This window comes from Anser anser, assembly GCF_964211835.1.
Source record: "Anser anser genome assembly, chromosome: 9".
Taxonomy (NCBI): domain Eukaryota; kingdom Metazoa; phylum Chordata; class Aves; order Anseriformes; family Anatidae; genus Anser; species Anser anser.
In genome coordinates, this window is record NC_139729.1 from 12,082,551 (window position 1) to 12,100,608 (window position 18,058).

The 18,058-nt window shown below is 44.0% G+C and overlaps 1 protein-coding gene and 1 long non-coding RNA gene across 5 annotated transcripts in view; one reads left to right on the top strand and one right to left on the bottom strand.

The window, feature by feature from the left end:
* Positions 1 to 12,038, bottom strand: part of PCCB (propionyl-CoA carboxylase subunit beta) — a 29,440-nt gene extending 17,402 nt beyond the window's left edge. Inside the window, exons 1-5 of one of the 4 annotated variants that reach the window (XR_014588137.1) lie at positions 11,837 to 12,036; positions 10,053 to 10,172; positions 7,721 to 7,789; positions 5,798 to 5,854; positions 2,219 to 2,332 (exon numbers count right to left, since the gene is read on the bottom strand). Coding sequence is in view for 3 of the 4 variants with exons in the window: in XM_083848719.1 (XP_083704845.1) it covers positions 2,219 to 2,332; positions 5,798 to 5,854; positions 7,721 to 7,789; positions 10,053 to 10,172; positions 11,837 to 12,016 (540 nt within the window). In the remaining variant the exon portion in view is untranslated. Of the gene's footprint in view, positions 1 to 2,218; positions 2,333 to 5,797; positions 5,855 to 7,720; positions 7,790 to 10,052; positions 10,173 to 11,091; positions 11,777 to 11,836 lie in introns of those variants that run through there. The other 3 variants (XM_083848719.1, XM_083848720.1, XM_083848721.1) reach the window with 3 other exon arrangements.
* Positions 12,039 to 12,177: 139 nt separating this feature from the next.
* Positions 12,178 to 17,659, top strand: LOC310904252. Its single transcript, XR_014588138.1, has 2 exons — positions 12,178 to 12,751; positions 13,229 to 17,659. It is a non-coding gene; the product is annotated as an uncharacterized lncRNA (long non-coding RNA).
* Positions 17,660 to 18,058: the final 399 nt, after the last annotated feature.

Sequence of the window (18,058 nt, forward strand, 5' to 3'; positions counted from 1 at the left end):
CATGTTTTCCAAGTTGCAATAAATTTGATCTTTCTGTGCATCATTTCCAGCCTTATATTGGAGGAATAAAGGTCCAGAGGGATCAGAAATTCAGTATTAGAAGTGGTTAGCAATAACACCTGGAATACTGAAACTGTCTAAAGTGAGTATGAGAGATTTGGAGCACTTCCTGGAACTTAGTGATACACTTTAACCATCAGTTAAACCTATAGTTTCTGCACCTCATGTTTTTTTGAAGTACTAAAACTTGGTAGAAAGGGAGGTCCATGTAAGGCCTCTTTTAATCTCATGTAAGGCCTCTTTCAATCAAAAACAAGACTGGCTGGCTTCTCATGGCTACATTTGGAGCTTCGTATCCTGTTTTGGGCCCCAACAAGTCTGACAAACTGGAACACGTCCAGGAGATACCACCAAGATTGTCAGAGACTGGAGTAGGCAGTGTCCAAAGAGAGGGTGCAGGAATGGGGTTTGTTCAGCCTGGAAAACTAAAACCAAAGGGAGAGCCTTCTGCTACTTGCAGTTATGCTGAAGGGTTCTTACACAGAGGAAAGTGTCAGACTCTTCAAAGACCCATTCTTTGAGGAGCAATGGGTTCAAGTCACAGCAAGAGAAATTTCAACTAGATAAAAGAAAAAAAAATGATTCAAAATAAAAAAAAAATCTCTGAGGATGGTTTAGCACTAGAACACAGGCCCAGCAAGGCTGTCAAATCTCCATCCCTAGAGATATTCATAACATGACAGGACAAGATTAAGCATCCTGGTTTACCTTTAAAGTTGACCCTGCTTTGAGCAGAGCGTTGGCCTATGAACCTCCAGATGTACCTTCTGACCTGAATTATTCTGTAATTCTATTCTAAAGTGGTAAAGCTGATGGTTGGCCATGGTCAGCCATTAATCAAAGAAACAGAAAAGCAAGAGAAAAGTTAATTTTGAAAAAACCCATTGCCCCAAACATACCACATGGTTGTAAAAAAGAAAAAACTAGAAACAGGATGAACTTTGTCCTTTCGGTCAGTGCTACAAAAATCAGATGTCATTGACCCACTCAGCTGCCATTATGTTAAAAAAGAAAATCAAAAGCCAAAAACACACATGCAAAACTAAAGCAAAAAGAAAACTTCCAGTAAGATGACTGATGATGGTTCTCAGGATCTATCTGTCACTTGTTTTCAAAACAATTCTAAAATGTGTTTGTGATTATTACTTTTCCTACCATTTGCAGTAAATGACATTTCTCATTCCTACTGAAAGCAAATCATGTTTGTGTTATGTTCACTTACTCTAAAACTATGTGTTTTGGTAGGCATAAAAAATAACTTAATTTCAGTGGAAAAAAGATCAGTAGTGTGTGTAGAGGAAAAAAGTCTTTAGACTGAAAAACACAGTAGAAACATAAAACTTTCACCAGTCTAATCAGTCCTGGATGTCCTCAAATGATAAGATTAACAAGTTCCATTGTACTGCAAACTGCTCATTGCACAGAAACCTCTGATTTGCATTTTTTTTCTTCCCTCATTGATCCACCATCTTGATAGAACAGGCACTTGGTGCTTCTGATCTGAGTTCTCACATTATCTTCAAGCGCATAGTGTTTGATTTACTCTACGTCCTCCTTTCTGCAGCAGAAAACTCACCGTTATCAGCCCTAGTGAAAGCAAATCTCCATGAAATCCTTGACATGTCTGTATCTCAGACAAGACACAGGGACAACTAGCGGTGGATCACAACCATCAGTCACCTAACAAAACACACTCTGGACTAGAGCATGCCCGCTTGTCTCTGACAAACACATCAACACTTTGTGAGAAATTAAAGCCCAACACGTGCAATATGTACTCAGCATGAATCACAAAATTAAATAGTTGTTTGGGCTTCTCTTCCAATTAAGGAAATTGCCTGTTCTTCTGACAAAGCTCACTATCTAGTGAAACTCCTACAGAGCTTCTAATCAGCTCACAGTATTGGACAAGGTTTAGCATTACTACTGTTTAACAGATGGGTAAATGGAACTAACAAGTAAAGTAATTTGACTAAAGCCAAAACCAAGAAGAACCAAGAGGACAGCCTGTGTCTCGCAAACTGCTTTATCCACCAGGTAACACTGGTTGAAATAGGATGATAGTATCCTAAAGTTTACTTACAAACACCAACTTAAAAACAGGCTTTGTCCTTCTTTGTGGATGGCAAGCCTTCTGGTCATCCAGCAGGCCACTTACCAAAAATATATCTGCATAGCCAGCCAGTGACTCCACTCCCTCTTGGATACGGGCTCCTCCTGAGTCATTCAACCCAATCACAGGCGCGCCAACCAGGGCAGCTTGATCCATGACCTGAAGATGAATACAAAATCCTCATTATTTACCTAGGTAAGCTAAAACTCCAAAGCAGACGCCACCTTCCTCGTCAAAGTGTACATCCCCTAGAAAAAAATCCACCTAACAGAATTTGAACTGCTTGCATAGCGCTTAGCTTCTTCTCCTTTTCTTGTGTTAATTATCACAGTCTCTAACTGCTTACGGACACACAATGTTTTGGCTCATGCAGACTGTAGGCACATTTAATCCCTCGTGTCCCTCAATATTGATCTGCCTTACTAGCTCTGCATCTCTGTACTCATACTGCATCACCCAGAGCTTGTGCTAAATGACACAATCACAGAGGTTTGGACCAGAAAGGGCCAATCTACCTCTGTTCATGAGAAGTCTCAACTGCACCTAAACCATTCCCTTGTGTAAGTCCAACCTATTCTTAAATGTTTACTGCAGTGGTGACCATGTAATCTCCCAAAGCAGTATATCTAACGCTTGACTATCGTTCTTCACAGAATCACAGAATCATCTAGGTTGGAAGAGACCTCCAAGATCACCTAGTCCAACCTCTGACCTAACACTAACAAGTCCTCCACTAAACCATATCACTAAGCTCTAAACCTAAACATCTTTTAAAGACCTCATTACAAGTTCTTTGAGAAGACTAAATTTTTGAAATTTAGAACCATTACTTCCTTCTCAACATACAGTAGACAGGGAGATAAATTAATTCACTCTGTCATTTACAAATGCCTCTGCCTTCGTAAACACCCAAGTACCTCAATCTCCCCTCAGTCTTCATATTTCCCTTCATGTTCCTAGACTAAGTAACATCAATTCAATCACATTTGTCCTTTCTACAACCTATTCTCCAGCCCTCTGATCATTTTGGTAACTTGCCTCAAGATCACACACAATACCGCAGCAGAGTCTTGAGTGGGAAGACTGAATTTCTTACATGTTATTTAAAATATCCTTGCTTATTAGATCCCAGCAAAACATCCACCATTTTCAAAACATTACAGCATTGGCATATTATATTAAAATCTGCTTCAACTCCTAAATATTTTTTTCTGTAAAACTACACATGGTCAATCAATCTCCATTTTGGTATTTTAAGTTGCTTTTTCCTGCCCTTTCGATCACTGTTACTCAATTATATCTTATTTCAGACTATCTTTAACTTTTTAAGATTTAACAGTCAGTCCCGTCTTTCAGAGGTCTTGCAGCATCCACGTTGGATTTTATATTGCCTAGAAACATAGTAAGCATACTCAGGCATGTTCAAATCAGTAGCATCCCAGCAGTACTCCAATTCCAACCAGAACACGAATCAGAAATAACTGTCTCTGAGTATCTGCAAGTAGAAACAGCGCCAGTTGAGAGCTAACAAAGTAAACCAGCATTCTTCAAGCTTTGTGCCTGGGTGCCTATTTAAAAGTTGGAACATCGCTGTGGCAGACATGGGGAATGACTTTCCAGTTTAAATACAATCCCATGTTTAAAAGCCACCTCTGTGGGTTACAAGCAGAGGCGCTGTGAGCCACGAGTGGCCTTGTTTGCTTAGAGGAATGTTAGGCATGGAGTTATCAAATGTCTTATTAGAAATCAGTTGACATTTATTGCTTCTTCCCAGAAGGCCTGTCATCCTATCAGGTCAGGTTAGCGAAACAAGTTCACTGACACTTTTTACTGTTTTCCAAGGACTTACAAGATGAATTAATTACTTATTTCAAGGTGTTTCCACCTAAATTCCTAAAATAAAAACCTAAAATAAAGCACACATCAGTATGCACATTTAGACTACTCAAAATGTGCTTATAGACTTGAAAATAGACTTTTTTTTTGTCATGCCAGTTTTTATGGGGAACATTTCAGGCTTCACTCTCAAAAACACTTATTTTTCTTCATCTCATGGACTCAACAATTGTCTTGAAACTTGACATCATAGGTGCACATTAAATAAATAGGTTCTGAAGTGTTCTCCACCACAAGTGGAACACATATTACCTTGAAGAGCCACACTAAATCCCTGTTGCTTCAGAGAAACCACAGGCATTTAATGTGGTCTGAAAGACCATAAGGCTCTTCTGCAAAAGGAGTAGGCAATCTGTAGCCCAGACGTACCTCCCTGGCAGCTGTGCTGCAAGATGCCAAACAGCCCTGCCTCTCTGTAACTCCAGGAAAAATGCCCATGGCAGCTGATCACCATCAAAGAGGCAGATCTCCAGAAAAGCCCTACTGAGCAAGAGCAACTTCACCCCCACGTTCCGTGACATTTTACTTGCCTCAAGCAACTGATAAGGTTTGCAGGAGCCAAGATTGTCTCCCAGAACTGATTTCTGCTTCCCACAATCCAGCCCAATAAGAGCTAAAAGAAATGTGACAGACAGCACACGCCCTGCCAGTCTTCTCTGAGCCCTCTGCTGCCCAAGCTGCAGCCTCACAGACTGAGCAATTAATGCACCCAGACCCTACAAACTTTGGAGGCTACCATTGAGACTGATGCCAACTGAATGCAGCAACAACTAGAAAGACTCATTTTTTTTCTAGTTCTGCTACCAATAATCTCCCTGCTTCTTTAGAAAACGGAGGTTAAAAAAAAAAAAAAACAGGAAGCATCCCATCATTTCAGTACCAGTACTTCTCTCCCGTCACAAAGAGACATTGCAAAGTTCCAGCATAAAAGGATAACACAAATGCCCTTCCCAATATCGATACCTGGTAAAGCCAAGTATTTATCACCCATCCCAAAGTCTTTGTGTCTCCTAGTTTTATATCCCTCACTGCTTAAGGGTGTATGCTAAAAAGTAGTAATTCCAGCAGGAAAAAAGGCCTTGTGCTCAATACCTTGATTCCAATTGCACAGCAAGAAAAATTCTAGAATTTTCCCCCAGCCCATGCCACTGAACACCCATGCATGAAAGAGCTGTTGTCCTCCACACCCCTGGAATTCAAACACCACCTTTTCCAGTGAGACAAGCAGGCAAACAAGAATAGCCACAAGTGCCTGATAACAGAAGCTCTGAGTATCAAGGTGACCTCTAAGTTGTAAAACTGTTTGTCTTCAGATTCTTGTTACATTTGCTTTTTATAAATATTACACTTCACATAGCACTGTTTGTAGCAAGAAGTTTCTTCCAAGTCATTTCATATTTCTCCAGTAGGCAATGGCTACTTAATCTATATTCATACTTCGCAAGTCTCTCTGATCTTTCGTACCACAGCAGAAAATCAACTTAAGTGTGTATTATTTAGGAAAGCCCTCTTATACTTGAAAAGCTTCCAAAGGGTACCTCTCTGCTCACCTGTGCTGTCACATCTTAACAAACAGAAGGAGACAGGCATTTTCATATTGCCAGGGACATATACCATAGCCCACTAAGTCAGTCACAAATCATCTTCTCCAGTCATTAGCACAACAGATTGGAAAAAAAAAGGACACTGACAATCTTTTTGTTGTTGTTTTTTACTGGGAAATATTACCTTGCAGATCTTCTGGGCGTGAGCTCCAGATAAACTACCTCCAAATACAGTAAAGTCCTGGAAGCAAAACAAATTCTGAGATTAGGGAAAGAATCATTTCAATAACAAGCAGACGAATGAATCCCAATAACTGACCCTGATGTAAAATGCGGCAAGTAAACAGAATAATCCTGCAATGCTCTACATTTGGTGAGCTGCTCCAAGGCAATCAGGCTCCCTACAGCAGCCTACAGATCCCTCTTGTTCAATCCAAGTCTTCTTTACAAGTAAAAAGATCTTTTATACAAATTTTCCAGTCAATTCTACGTTAAAATTACAAACTTGCTATGTCTCACTTACTTTTATTATTCTTCAAGCAAACACTCTCTACAAATATATGTTCCTCCTTCGTGGAGGAACTTACCAATACTGGAGTAGACTGGAGTAAGCCTGAGAAAATTCACGTTAAGGAGCATCCCGCTCCAAGGGGCAGCGGTAAGATAAATCTGCAAACAGGCAGAAATCCAGAACTGAAAATGTGCTGTTGCTTTATACTATGCTCATGAGTTATGCTCCAGGAGTTTACTGCTCTTTCACGGGTGCTGCAATGACTGTGTCAGACGAAACTGAGTGTTGGTGCTACCTCTGGGCCTGGGCAGATTTTGAACAAACAACAGGAGGCCCTGGGACTAATCCAGAAGGGAAAAGGGATATTGACACCTACTGGCACCAACAGAGCCCAGGGTCAACATCTGGTGTGTTTCACTGATGCATTCCCACTGAGTCAAAGAAACTCTAAAACCAGTGTTGACAGAGAACACTATGACTAGCAGTTGAACCAAAAAGGAAGTGACGTTTCAGGCAACAGCTGAATTTGTAGAGGAATGCGGTCTTTTTAAAAAATATTTTTTTAAGTGAGGGCACACATTTAAATTCTTTTCATATAAAAACTGACCTTTACTCTTGTTCTTTGAACAAGGCCTCTGTTCAGCTTCTATCTTATGTTCAGGCCCTGGTATCAACAGTGCCTTTCCCTGGAAGGGCTACATACCAGAAACAAAACAGGCAGGGTGCACACCTCGCTCCAAGGTCACATAGCAACAACCATTAGTGGCTACGGTGGCAATCTGAACCAGGGCTACTTCACTGCCCAGAACAGAAGGACAGGTATCAATGAATTACAAGAAAGCTCTTCTTTCACCGTGCTAAGACTTAACTAAAAGAAATCTACATCTACGGTGTTCCCTATGAAACATTTTTAATACAAAAAGTACAATTATTCTCTCTCTTTGACTAATCAGAGAGTTCAAACCTGAAAAAAAACAGTTCAAGGTTGCTCGGGTACCCTCTACCATGAATTCAACTCATTCCAGTTCCAGCTGACACCTCCGGCAGGCAGCCCCAGCTCCGCAGCTTCAGACAGGATGGTGGCTCCCAGAGCTCCCAGTAAGGCGGCTCCCAGAGCTCCCAGTAAGGCGCCTGCCAACACTTGTGTGACTCCAGGAGCCCAGCCATGCACAGCCAGCTGCCGCGACACAGTCCAAGTTCTCACGTGCTTCCAGCACACCGTGCTCGCTGGTTCCTCCATTAATTCACTCCTTGCATTTTGGGGGGCTCCTCCTGTCTCTCGGCATATCAACACCCCATGGTATCACACGGAAGCAATAACAGTTTCTTACTTCAGAACATTCTCACTGGCTCCTCATTTGCTTCATCTCAACTTTGTCCACAACCTCATCTCTTGCCAAAAAAAGTTTTCAGAAAGGCTTTTTTTGCCTCTTCTTGTCTGAAAGTGCCCTGCTTCTTCCCACAGAACGTTGTATCTATCTCACGTTTATTGGCAGAAGTAAACAGGTATATTACTACATGGTCACGGTGAAATGTTGTAAGTTTATTTCAAAAGATAAGTTCGCACTATTTAAAAAGTAAGAAGCAGAAACATACCTGACTGAAAACATAAGCCAGTCTCCCATTAATCCGTCCGCGGCCAGTCACCACACTGTCTCCAGGGTACTACATTCAAAATAAATAAAATTAATTTAAAATAATAATTTAAAATATCAGAGCAGCAATGACGTCCATTAAAAGAAAAACACATTAATCTGTATTGACTACTAGGTCAGGGCAAAGACCGGCACTCTCAAAGGGCTGGGCTTTCATGTTTGCAGTGGGGGCTCCACAGTGACTTGCCCCAGTTCTGAAAAGGAAGGGTGGAGGTAATGCCATATATTAGTTGTGTATACATGTAAAGATTTGTGAATTTTGCAATTTCCCCGCAAATTTCAGTACATCTGGAGTTAAGGCAAACCATGCCCTCAGAGATAGGATGTACCTTTTATTAGAACCAGCTGATGATTTTGAAAGAAGAGACACAGTACATGAACCTTTCTTGAGGTCATAAATACAGTTAGTCATTGAAAACACTTAAGCTGGACCTGTACTATTTTTCAGTCTGTAAATATGGGAAGAAAAAGGAATTGGAAGAGGAAATACAGCCTGTGAATCTTAAACATCTCCTTATCAATTTTGTCTTGCTTTTGAGTAAATACATAGACATCTTTCAAAACAGCAGCAGAAAATGAACTTTACTGCTCTGTCACAAAGGAATTCCAGGCATTTCAATGCTTTTTGCTCTTTGCAGGAAAAGTGTATCGTGTAGGGTCCACTCTAAGGCCCATTTATACACAACGTGGTCTGTTCTCAGGAAGGTCACACCTGTTTGTGGGCTTTTCTCAAGCTGCGCAGACAGCACTGCTACCAATTCATGGTTTTTGGCATGCAGGAAAGCAGAAAACACACCTCCAGTTCCAGCCTTCATATCTCAAGGATGACTTCTAACAGCCCAGGCAGCCAATAGCGTCCTGGAAGTGAGTGCAATCCTCACACTACCTTCAGAAACTTCCAAAAACCCAGAGAAATTCTGTGCTAAACTAATATTGCAGCTCCCTGCCCACCAATTAGGTCATCTGTCATGAAACACAACCTGTAGCTCACTGAAAGGTGAATTCTGAAGGACATGGAAAACATTAACCCTGTTGTCACCCTCGGGACTTTGCTGCTCCTCATATCTTCAGAAACAGCACCTTGTTATCAGCACTGTGGGATGCAGCATTGAACACTGTGATGAAAAGTAGCACAGCAGTTCATTCAATTTGCTGGGGAACAGTAAGAAAAAAAAAAAAGAAGGCATTTGCTCCTGCATTCAACCAGAGCAGGGAACATCTAGCATGACACCCCTCCCAGCACTGAGTCCCACCAGCAAGCTGGCTACTAGAAATGAAAACAAGTCCTTCACCTCTGCCAGTTTCCCATGCCCCAGCTGCTCACGGTGGAAGCCTGTTGATCCCTCCCTCGCCCACAGCATGCAGCTGGAACTTGAAGGACTACAGAATGATCAATGGTTGAATTAGCGCATAAACAGAAGCTGTAGCCACTGTATGCAGCACGGGGCAGCGACACACATGGAGCAGCTTCTCACCACATCCCAAAACAGTACAACCCGCAGGAAAGAGGGCCTTCTGCCACAGGAAGACTCACGCTGAACAGGCTCATCTGCACTAGCCACCTACACATCCCAGCATGCTTGTCAGCCACTTCTGTATTACACCGCAACAAAATACTTTTCCCATGTAGTGATTTGTCAGGCATCGATGTTAGTGTGAGAGACTCTGGGGAACCACACATTGTTCCTCTACATGACAAACCTCATGTACCACGTTGGTTCAGGATACAAGGCCACATATCAAAAACTGCGTAAGCGAAGCAGATTGCAGCTTGCTAGCAGACCAGTATAACTGCTTGAATTTCCAGACATATCAGATTATAAGGCCCTAAAGGCTTTTATGACTCTGTAGTTTGGCAAGCATAAATATAGATCTGAATTATTATTTCATTCTATAACTCTAATGATACCTGTAGAGAGGCAGAAGTATCTACCTGTACATGAGTTTTATATTTGACTTGACCAACAAAGTTGTAACCACAAAGCCCTGCAGCACTCCTCTATTACTTAAAATACAAACCTAAGACAATATCCAAGGAGATATTTGAACCAAACAGGTCATCTTCTAAAAAAGTTATCAAATTTAAACAATAGAAAAATAAACCATGTAAACAGTTAAAAGGAAATTACAAGTGACAAAAGGACATTTGCAAACCCCTTCCAAACCCAAAACAGTAAGTTAAGCTGTGTGTGAACAGAAGAGTCTATTTTCAACCACTTGGCTGGCTAAACAGCAAAGAACAAAGAAAAAAGAGTTATATGAAATCAAAATACCTTATTCTTACTAGAGTCCATCCCAAAGTCAGAACATCTGTGTTCCACAAACATGTCATATTCATCAAAACTGTCAGGGTCCAGCAACAGAAGAATTCGTTCTCTTGCTGTCAGCTTTCCCTGAAATGGAGCAAGCAACAATTAATGCAGCCATCAGGTGGTTCTGGCTCTGTTTGCTGACCATCAGTAGACATACTTCAATGAAATTGTCCCTCACTTGATCTGCTATATTGGCCCCGCTAAGGAACTGCACACCCCTAAGCTGGAAATAGTGATTATCCTCCTTAAAAACAACGATAACGCAAGCCAGGCTTTGAAAAGAAGGCTAGCTATTGAGCAGCACTGCCACAAGATAAAGGAAACCATCTCAGAGTCTTTTCAACAAGATATAATAGCATCACAGCTGTTTTTGCTTACACATTTGAATGATATTAAGGCCTTTGTTCTATTCCTAAACATGGAGCCCTTCCACAGGTAAACCTGCCTTTACCAACAGCTCAGGGCACTCAACGATATTTGACTGTGTCAAGCGAAAAGAAAAAGGAAATATAACAGCCTGCAGGGATTTTCTGACAAGTTCCTTTGGTTCTTTTTCTGTTGGACACCAACGCAGGCAAAAGTACAGCAAGGGCCAAGAACCTAATTAACTAACCAGATATGCATGGCCCTTGCTCAGTACTAATGATGCCAAGCAGCAATAAGTGATCAAAAGGTTCTTTTTGTAAACTTCGCCTTCCAAACAAATGTATTTCCAAGCCAGGTAAGCATCCATCTACAGAGATCAGGGCTTGCTACAAAGCATGAGCTGTGCACCCAGACTGCCTTCTTTCTGGGGACTCTGCCTCAACACGACATTAAAACAACTGGGCTCCTCTAGAGAACTTCTGACACATAGGTTAAAAGGTTCACGAAGCGAACAAACGCAGGACAGACAATGTGAGCTATATGTTTAATCTGTATAAAACATGGGATATGATGTTTGAGGCCCCTCGATGAGCAGAAATGCTTGTATATTAGTACGTCAGTGTCCCGAACTCACTCAGTAAGCCTTGAACTCTTTTCAGATGCTGCATATCTCCAGGAGGGAAAATGCTGACAGGCAGACTGACCACCCTTGTAGTCTTCACGTGAGTGGCTATTGCTGCCTCCGTGCTGGTACCAGGCCATCCGAGTACCGCTGGGGCCTTGCTGGGACCAAAAACGACATCCCAGCCAGAAACAACGAACAGAAACAGGGAAATGATGTTGCCACCCTCCTCAGCATTGCCTAAATTCTGAGACTAAAAATTCAATCGTCGTCGTCCTTCCCATCTGCCTTTTCCTCTGTCCTGTTTCCATTCGTATAGCTCCGCGCTCTCGTCTCTCGGACGGCTCGGGCGTGCAGCGGCAGAGTGAAAGGTGAAGCCGTGGGGCACGCCGTCCCTGCAAACCCGGCTGGGTGTCAGGCAGCCTGGGACCTAACCTCCCCCGACAGACCCACGCCGCCACCTGTGCGCGTTCTGCCCCTCGTCCGAGTGCTCCGCAGCCGGTCGCGGTGGCGCAGCCGACAGAAATTCTCCTTTCCTCACGGCGAGCAACAGGTAACGCAGCTCCCGGGCCGCTCCGAAGCTCCCCTGCGGGACAGCTCCTGCCACCCAACCGAGAACCGGCCCGCGGCGGGGCGAGGGCGCTCGGGGCCGGAGGCCGCCCGACCGCGCCGTGCCGGGCCGGGCCGCGCCGTGCCGCCCCCCGCCGCCTGGTGCCGCCCCGAGGCGGGATGGCCCCGCCACGGCCCCGCTCCTCACCCGCTTGTGCTGCGCCTCGATGCGGCCCGTGCCGCCGCCCAGCAGCGCGGCGCGGCGCTTCTCCTCGATGCGCTGCGGCACGGCGGGCGGGCGGCCCCCCGAGGCTGCCCCGCGGCCCCCCGGAGCCGCCCGGCCCCGCACCGCCCCCGCCGCCCGCCGCAGCAGGCGCAGCGCCGCCATGTCCCCGACGGGCACCGGCACCGGCGCCTGCGCACCGCACGGCCCGGCCCGGCCCCGCGCCTCCCCGCGGCCGGGGGACGCCGCGGCGCTGCCCCCGAGGGCCGCGGGCACCCGCCGGGCCCGGTCACGGCGCTACCCGGCCCCAGCGGCCTGCCCGCAGCCCCCCCCCCGCCTCCAGGCCGCCCTCCCCAGCCGTGTCTGGGCGGAGCGGCTCTGGCAGAGCGACGTGGAAAGTCACCCAGCCTCCCCGCCCCGCTGCCTGTTTTGTTTTGTGACTGGTTGGGGTCTGGAACAGCCGCGGGCCCCTCAGAAAATTTGCGTTTCAGACGAGGCTGCAAGCGAAAGCGTGCGATGTGCGCTTGGCTGCCTTGTTGTGCTTCTGAGAGCGAGAAAGTATTTGCTATGAAAACACAGCCCTGTGGTACGGAGGAACTGATTCCCTCCCTCCTCATGGTAACAGGCCATCTGGCTCTTGTCACAGCACGCTTTCATAAGGATGAAAAAAATTAAGATCCCATAGGAAGGGAGAGGCTTAGGGTGTTTGGGGATCACAAGGCACACAGGCCAAATGGCCGTGGTGCAGTGCATCCTCCATCCAGCGGCCTGATGCTGTCAGTTCCCAGCAGGTCTCGGTTTTGCTCAAAAACAAACACGATTTACTGTTACCTCCTGTAGCCAACCTGAGATGCCAACTACTGAGATCACGGGGCAGTTGAAAGGAACTGAACCTGCCAGGTGAGCATTGCCTTGTGTGTCAATATCCTAAGCACAAAGAGGAACGTGAGCATGGTCCCGTAGATCTCACAAGGGTGTTTGAAGAACCTCCAGAATTGTTGGATTTCATAGCATACACAGGTTGCCATACAATAATTCACCTTAGAAGAACTCTCAGGCTCCAGTCTAGCCACCCACTCAGAACAGGGACAGCACTGAATTTATGCTAGTTTTCTCAGGGTTTTGTCAGTTTGAGCTAGAAAGCCCACAAGGGTTGGGACTGGCATGCCTTTGAGTCCCTATTTCAGAGCCTGACAGGCCTCCCAGGGGAGACTAATTTCCCCCCCATCCCTTCTATTAGGTAGGAACCTACCCAGTTTAGGTCAACTAACTCTTGTCCTTGAACTACACACCTCAATAAAGAGAGGAGACAGAGACAGGCTCTTCAGTACTAGAAGGCTGCTAATAGGGGTGTCCTCAAAGTCTTCTCCTCTCCAGGCTAACGAGGAAAAAGGCCTGTACCTCAGCCTTTCCTCCTAAGACACCCTCCAGCCTACAGCCATCATGGTGTCCCTCCTCTGGTCATCTACCCAGCCATCATGGTGTCCCTCCTCTGGTCATCTACCCAGCCTCGGTGCAATGCCCCACCATGGAAACAACCATACTGTAAGAGATGCTGTGAGAAGCCTTTCCCAAGTCCAGGTGGATGACAGCCACTGCTCTTCCCTCACCCACAGAGCTTGTCAACTCATTATTAGGAGGCGCTGCGGTTGGTCAAGCACGATTCACCCTTGGTAAATCTACGCTGGTTATTCCCAATCACCTGCTCCTTCATGTGCCCCAGGAAGGCATCCAAGAGGATTTGCCCCATAGTTTTCCTCAAAGACCAAAGTGCAACTGACTGCCCTGTGGTTCCCCCATATCATGCTCCCTGTTCTTTTTGTTGATGGGTGTAATGCTGGCCTTTCCCTAGTCAGTGATCTCCCCTGGTCTCCACAACCTTTCAGAGATGCCTTGCTATGACTGCAGACAGCTCTCAGCACACTCAGATGTCTCCTGTCTTGTCCCCCAGACTGTGTGGGTCCAGCTTTCTCAGTAACTGCTGACTTTCTCCTCCTCCTCCACCAGCAATTGCACCTCTTTGCATCCTGCCTCGAGGCTTGAAGACCTGGGGAGATCTTGTCAGTGAAGACCAAGAAGAGGCAGGCACTGAGTACCTCACGCACACCCTGGCTAGCGTGGGACTGTTTGGGGCTGTAAAGTTTCCAGCCCTCCACACCCCAGCCAGAATAACTGCAAGATACTAGCTGCATTCCTGCCTATCTGAGGCAGCTGCTCCTCCGCAGCAGCTGAATAGGTACATGACACTCCCTAACCAGGAGTCAGTCAAAAAACAAGAAGTGTAGGTTTTCCCTGATCGAGAAATAGCCAAAGCAGCAAACAGATAGGAGGACATGTTTGAAGCGAAAGCCTCCACTGTCCCTCAGTGGAAAATATTTGTTATGCTGCAGGTTGGTCAAGTATCACTTGGGCTGGCTCCAACAGCTTCTTCATTAAAGACACATGTGAAGAGCAATTCTGCAGCTTTAGAAATTAAACCGACCACTATTCAGAACACAGATCGCATGCAAGGAAGGTTAGAAAACTGCATTCTGGGAACTTAGAGACTTAAAAAAGACCCCATCCTGGAAGAGAAAGTTGACTTGCCTCAACAGCATGGCAAAGGGGTTACTAGAAGCAAAGAAGCATTCTTCAAATAGTTGAAGTGCTGCCCAACAGAGGAGTAGAGGGGAAATGGAATTTAAACTGTTGCAGGTTACGCATAAACAACAACTACAGAGTGGAGAGGCCAAAAAAGACTTTTAGGAACTTGCTAGAAGTATGAAAACTAGTAAACACTTTTTCAAAGACATGAGGAAAAGGAAGCATGCCAGAGAATCTGGCAGTCGGACAAATCAAGATTAAAGGGATCACTCAGAGATTATAAAACCATTGCAGAAAAAATATATATATATACATATAATCCTTTATATTTGAATTCATTGCAAAAGAACTTAAGATTTCTGTGCCAAGAACTCTTTTTACTTGATGAAGGGATACACTGGAGGTTCTGTTTTACACTGAAGAGTGGGAGATTAAGTTATAGAATAAACCATTAACACTAATACTAGCAAGTCTCCAGTGTGGCGTAATGACCACACGGACACCAGGGTTCTTTTAGGATCAGTAACTGCTGCTACTTTATTGATGACATAACTTCACTATCCATGTTGCATCCCCATCTTGAGGACAGGCTCCTTTCTTATATTATTCGCCCCCCAGCAGTACTTTTCCACTAACTATTCATTGATCAACAACTTTGCCCGGCAACCAGCAAACCCCCAGCAACTTCCATGCCTTAACGGCTGGAGAACAAGCAACCCGAGACGGCAAGGCGTCTCCTCAATCGCCCTTCTTTGTTCCCTCTAAACTCTTTACATTCCTGATGGCCTCATCGTTAAGAGTCTGATGTTATCACCAACCATGGGGCTTGTCGTCCCCCATGGCCACACTCCCACTCTCCAGGACCAGACTGTCTTCACTGCAGTGTTATAAGATAATTCAGAGATGAGCTAGTTTAACTATTAAGTCTCTTGCTAAAAAATCCTTTGCTACCTAGATCTGGTAGGTGGTTATTTCAATGACAGTTTTTTAGGGAATTAAAGAAATTATAAACCTCTAAAGCCAACATGAATTATGAAGCAAGTTATCAAAAAATATTAGTGAACAAGTAAATAAATAGAACATACCGGGGAGGGAGCAGTTGACACAGGTTTTGTACAGGAGTTCATGCCCTACAGATCTCATGGCAGTATTTAATGAAGTCAAACCTGAGAGCAAAGGAAATTCAGTTCGTATAATTACTAGGATTTATCAAAGGCTTTTGAGGATTGTCCCTGATTAGAAGCTCTTGAAACTAAGTTGTCAACGGATGAAAAGGATGGTCCTGTCACGAACAAACAGCTGTTTAGGAGACAAAAAGTAAGAGTCGGTTTTTCACAGTGAAAAGAGTTTACCAGTCAGACCCAGAGGACTGAGTTGGGACCTATTCTGTTCATCACAGCTATGAAAGATACAGAGAAAGATCAGTGAACTGCAGTTTCCTGCTGAGACCAAGTGATTTGGTTAACAACAGTTATGATGCTTGACAGAAGAACTCAGAGAATGCTGAACTCAGAGAATGCTGAAATCCAAGTAGATGTCAAGTGATGCACTGGGGAAAAAAAATGCCAAGAATACATACGCATCAGACTCTTAAACTGTCTATTACCAAAAGGAACAAGTTCATAATACCTCTGCAAAAACATGAGTTCAGTTTTCAATAGTGGTGAAAAAGTAAACTGAGTATTAGTAATAATTATAAAGGTGATCAAAACAGAAAACACATTATGCCACAGAATAGAGGCATATCTCTAATATTGTGTGCAGTTCCCATCTCTAGCACGTCGTGCCCCACTCTTGAAAATGAGATATATTTATGTAATTTTATACACTCCCTAGTACTTATACACACACACACACACAAACACATACAACCAGAAAGACAGAAAAGAACAGAGTTGATAATCAAGTGTACAAAGTGACTTCTGTAGTTCTGTAAGAGAAGCAAGTGAATAGTCGTCTACCTGGAAAAGGGACAGCTAAGGGAGCATGACAGACACCTACGAAATCAGGCTTGGCACAGGGGGGTGGCTGGGGCCTGACCAGTCACCATCTATTCCAACACAAGTATTACAGGCTTCAACTGGAACAAGCAAGTGGATGATCCGTTAAAAAAAACACAAAGAGGTACTTTTCCATACCATACAAAGCTGAAATAAGGAAATACCAGAGGATACCGTGTGTGCCAGAAGTATTTGGAAAGCACCTGCATGAATTAATGGAAGATAAATTTATCTAAGACTATAAAATACAAAGGTATTACTGCTGTCTTCGGATGTGTCCAAGACACAAACTGCTGGAAGATAGGAAACTATGCTTGGAAACTAACACTATATGCTTAATTATTACTGTTCCCTACATATTTGCTGGTGGCTGCTTTTGGAAGCAGGATACTGGACTTAGTTCTGACACAGTCATTTTTACACTCCTGTACTGTTGTTTTAAGTTAGATATTGTCTTAGAGATGTGACAGAAATGTCACAGTTATCCATGCAGTCAGCAACAAAAATTCCCCAGGTAGTTTCTCAATAAATGTAATTCAGTGAAAGAGGAGAAAGGATTTGGAGGCCAAATCCAGTTACAAGAGGGCTTTGAACCACAAGAAAGCAGTATCCTGCTATTCCATTTTTCCATTTTCAGGCAAACGGTAATTTGTGTATATTTTTGGTAAATAGAAGCAGTCAATAAAAAACAGCTCCATCATCAATTCATATTCTTACAAGAAACAGCCCAAGGTCATGACTGTTGGTTGATTTGTTAACTCAGGAGGGTAACTTGGGCATATAAGAGGTAAATTCTTTTTCCCAGCAAAGTATGTTCAGCAGCACCCTCAGTAAACCTAAATGAAGCCGTGGAACACGTGCAGAGCTGAACAAGTGTTTCTGCACTAGCAGTTTGGCTCAGATTCAGCCTGAATATTTAGTGCTAATCCCAGATCATCTCTACTTGCTATGTGCTGTTCCAAACTGAACTAAAGTGAAAGTCCTGTTCTGGCAGAACTCCTACACTCCTGGAAGCCCAGGTGCTGAACCAACTCACACCACAGATGAGCTAGAGATTCACAAAAATCAGCAGACCTCAGACGAGATAAAAAGCCAAATCTCGATTCATAAATATTAAAACCAGAGTGACTGCAGTGATTATGTCAGACATGCTGTACAACACAAGATTGTCTCAGTTGTATATTTTATTGCTATCAAATATTGGTATTACATTGTTTAAAACTGAGAACTTTATATTCTTTTTTTCTGATGTGGTAAAATAATGAGTCTGTACTGGTTTCTCAAAAGACTGTCAGAAGACCTCTGAGTAAAGATAAAGCCTTTGTCAGGGGAGTAACTACAAAGTATCTGTTGAAACAGGCAGTTGTAGTCTTCCAGCTTCAAAACAAAGAAAAAACAGCAGGGGAATTAGCAATCTAACTATCATCAGGCAGAAGATTTTTCATTAAATACAAAAGGTCAGAAATGTGTTAGTCAAAGAAAAAGTGCACGGAGGGCATGCAGATCTAAGTCACCTCTAGGAAGTCACGGTAATATGTATTTGCCTGGAGGGATAATTAAGCAGTCAAGGAAATGAGTAAGACCAGTGCTTTCCAGCAGTTTTTCTGTCCTGTTTGCAACTCAG